Source organism: Porites lutea, chromosome 10 (assembly GCF_958299795.1).
Source record: "Porites lutea chromosome 10, jaPorLute2.1, whole genome shotgun sequence".
NCBI classification, from domain to species: Eukaryota; Metazoa; Cnidaria; class Anthozoa; order Scleractinia; family Poritidae; genus Porites; species Porites lutea.
Window position 1 is genome coordinate 21,666,953 of NC_133210.1, and position 2,500 is coordinate 21,669,452.

Sequence of the window (2,500 nt, forward strand, 5' to 3'; positions counted from 1 at the left end):
TCACTTCACCGCCATGAACGTAGCCATGGAGCTGCGTAAAAATAAAATAACAAAAGGGGGAAGTTTTCTTCCTTGGTAGCTAAGTCGTCCGTTAAAAAATTTAAGGCAACAATTTTGCGGCTACAAGTTTACTATTTTTGTCCCTGATTTCCTCCAAGTTTGCACTTTTTTGCATCATATTTGTCCCGAGCAACTTTGATGTAAATCTGATTTTTCAGCTAGTCACAGAAAGACTGCTTTGGTATTTTAGAAAACTGTGACCATGCAGCCAGGAGACTTGATTTGTTTTAACAACCGCCGCGTTCTTCATGGTCGAAATTCTCTCAAGCTTAATGGCGGAGTCAGGTTTTTAAAGGTATGTTTTTATTTTCACAGCTCTATACTTGCTTACCTTCCTTATTACTCGCCGAAAATGGAAATGCCCTAAAACTTATTAAAATAATAGCAAATAGAAATATTTAGATTTCAAATAAAAATATTATTGTTTCCTTCGACCAACAATTTGCTGTCTGTCCTTCGAATTATTTACATACTTTCCTTACTAATTACAACAATTGCAAATAAACACGATAACAAAGTTTACTCTTAACTAAGCCTGTTCCAGGAGTTCCGATAGTGGGGACGGCGCAAAGAAAAGTGAAGAGAAAAAAATAAACAGCAAGGAGTGTATCTGAACGCCTGTAAAAGGCTATTAATCAGTAACTTATTAGCATACATCACATCACTATTGTACACAAGTTACTGAGGTCAACGTACACGGAAATTGATTGGCATTTGCTTCATTCAAGGCATTTTTTCAAGCATCAAATCTTTCGTAAGTTTTGATTGAATTGCTAACAGGGTTTAGTGGAACGTCCCCTGTCCCACAGATTATACATCTTTCAAAATAGTTCGCCGTTTCTATTTGGCTCCAATCCCCCGGCTAATTCTTCGTAACCTGCTGATGCTTACCATATTTGGAAGAAAGTCCATCGATTCGATGGTGTATTGATCTAATAACTCATCGATCCACCTCGTTTCCGGGCGAGGCAGCCCAGCTGTTTATGCCTGATTGAACTAAAATAATAGCGCTCACGCTCATGACTAAAACTTAACGAAAGAGATGCAAGAATACATATATTGCACGATGGAATTTATCTTTTGTTAGGTCGGCAGTATCTGCAAGAAAAAAATCGTCTGTTTATATCCTGCAACTGGCCGAAAAATAGGCCAATACTTTTTTATATAAATTTCAGCAATTTATTACATTACAGACAGAAAAAGGAAAAAAGAAAGAAAAACAATAGTGCATAGTGCAAAAGAAGGAAATAAAAAGTGGTATATATCATCAATCCGCACATTAATTTTGTAAAACGCGGAGTCAATGCTTTGAAGAAAGTCTACGAGGAGGCAAGCCTCATACAGATCTCTGAGGCTGATAACAATCCCCGCGATCTATATAATCAAGCCTCATTGTTAAAATGTTATCTACGGTTTAGGTTAACGTTCTCTTACATCTGTTTTTGTTCTTCTTTGTATCCAAGGGCTGCTATGTCAACATTGACGAGTTCCGGAACACATTCCAAGTAATGTCGGAGTTGATGGGCTCGTGTCAGCCTTGCAAACGGATTGGCAACCAATGCTTTTTATAAAAGAGCATTTTGAAATTTGTTGCGATAAGTGTTACATTGAACACTGGTGCAATCTACGGAGGGCGGGTCAAATAAAACTTGGTAATACCAAGGTTCATCAACTAATTTTAAGCAAACTGGTGAGAGATTATACGGTGCTTTGAGCATATGCAGCTGTACTCGTGGTAGCAGTTTATAGTGACCACCGGCTCTGCGGCTAATCTGACACAGCTATACCAAGAGCCCAACTCACTAAACAGGATTTGTTGTTGCTTTTCTGCCTGTGAATGTCTCATATATTTTTAGGAACTTGTGTAGCCATTTGTGGATCTCTATATTTCGAAATGCTGCAAAAAGTAGACTTCACTTAGGAAGTTTTAGAATGTTATGGGGGCCGAGTTTGCTATAGATTAGTCACTCTATATCAGGAACCGCGTAGCAAGTTTTCGAGTTGGGGGGCTAAAGAAGAATGCGTTAAGGAATTTTTTTTGGGGGGGGGGCCGGGAGGGGGGGGCATGCTTGTGGATTTCTATTCAATTTCTCTAAAGTGACGGAGAATGCGAATAACGATAAAACTAGTGATTTTTTTTCCACATCTTCAGTGATGTTGCTATCGGGTCTGAAAATTCACAATCACTAAATTGAAATATCATAGATTGTTATGTTATACTACTGATATCAACCTTTAATTACTATAAATAAGCCAGAAATCCAACGATTTTGCTTGAGCTGCCTGGAACTGAAAATAATTTAGTGAATGATATTAAAGTTACTGTACATCATTTACTCGAAAAGTGCCAAAATTACGCTTTCTGTTTGTGTTGCGGTCGGTAAATTCGTTTGCTATGTCAATGGTGGAAAGCCTGTCCGTTCTTTCTTTGTGTATGTTT

The 2,500-nt window shown here is 38.0% G+C and overlaps 1 protein-coding gene and 1 pseudogene across 1 annotated transcript in view; one reads left to right on the plus strand and one right to left on the minus strand.

The window, feature by feature from the left end:
* The window catches only part of LOC140950338 (2-(trimethylamino)ethylphosphonate dioxygenase-like), a 20,609-nt gene extending 18,591 nt beyond the window's left edge, over positions 1-2,018 (plus strand). Inside the window, exons 13-14 of the mRNA XM_073399558.1 lie at positions 251-355; positions 1,524-2,018. Coding sequence (XP_073255659.1) covers positions 251-355; positions 1,524-1,631 — 213 coding nt within the window. The 3' untranslated portion in view covers positions 1,632-2,018. The remainder of the gene's footprint in view (positions 1-250; positions 356-1,523) is intronic.
* Positions 2,019-2,378: 360 nt separating this feature from the next.
* LOC140949657 (zinc finger MYM-type protein 1-like) overlaps positions 2,379-2,500 on the minus strand; it is a 1,816-nt pseudogene continuing 1,694 nt past the window's right edge.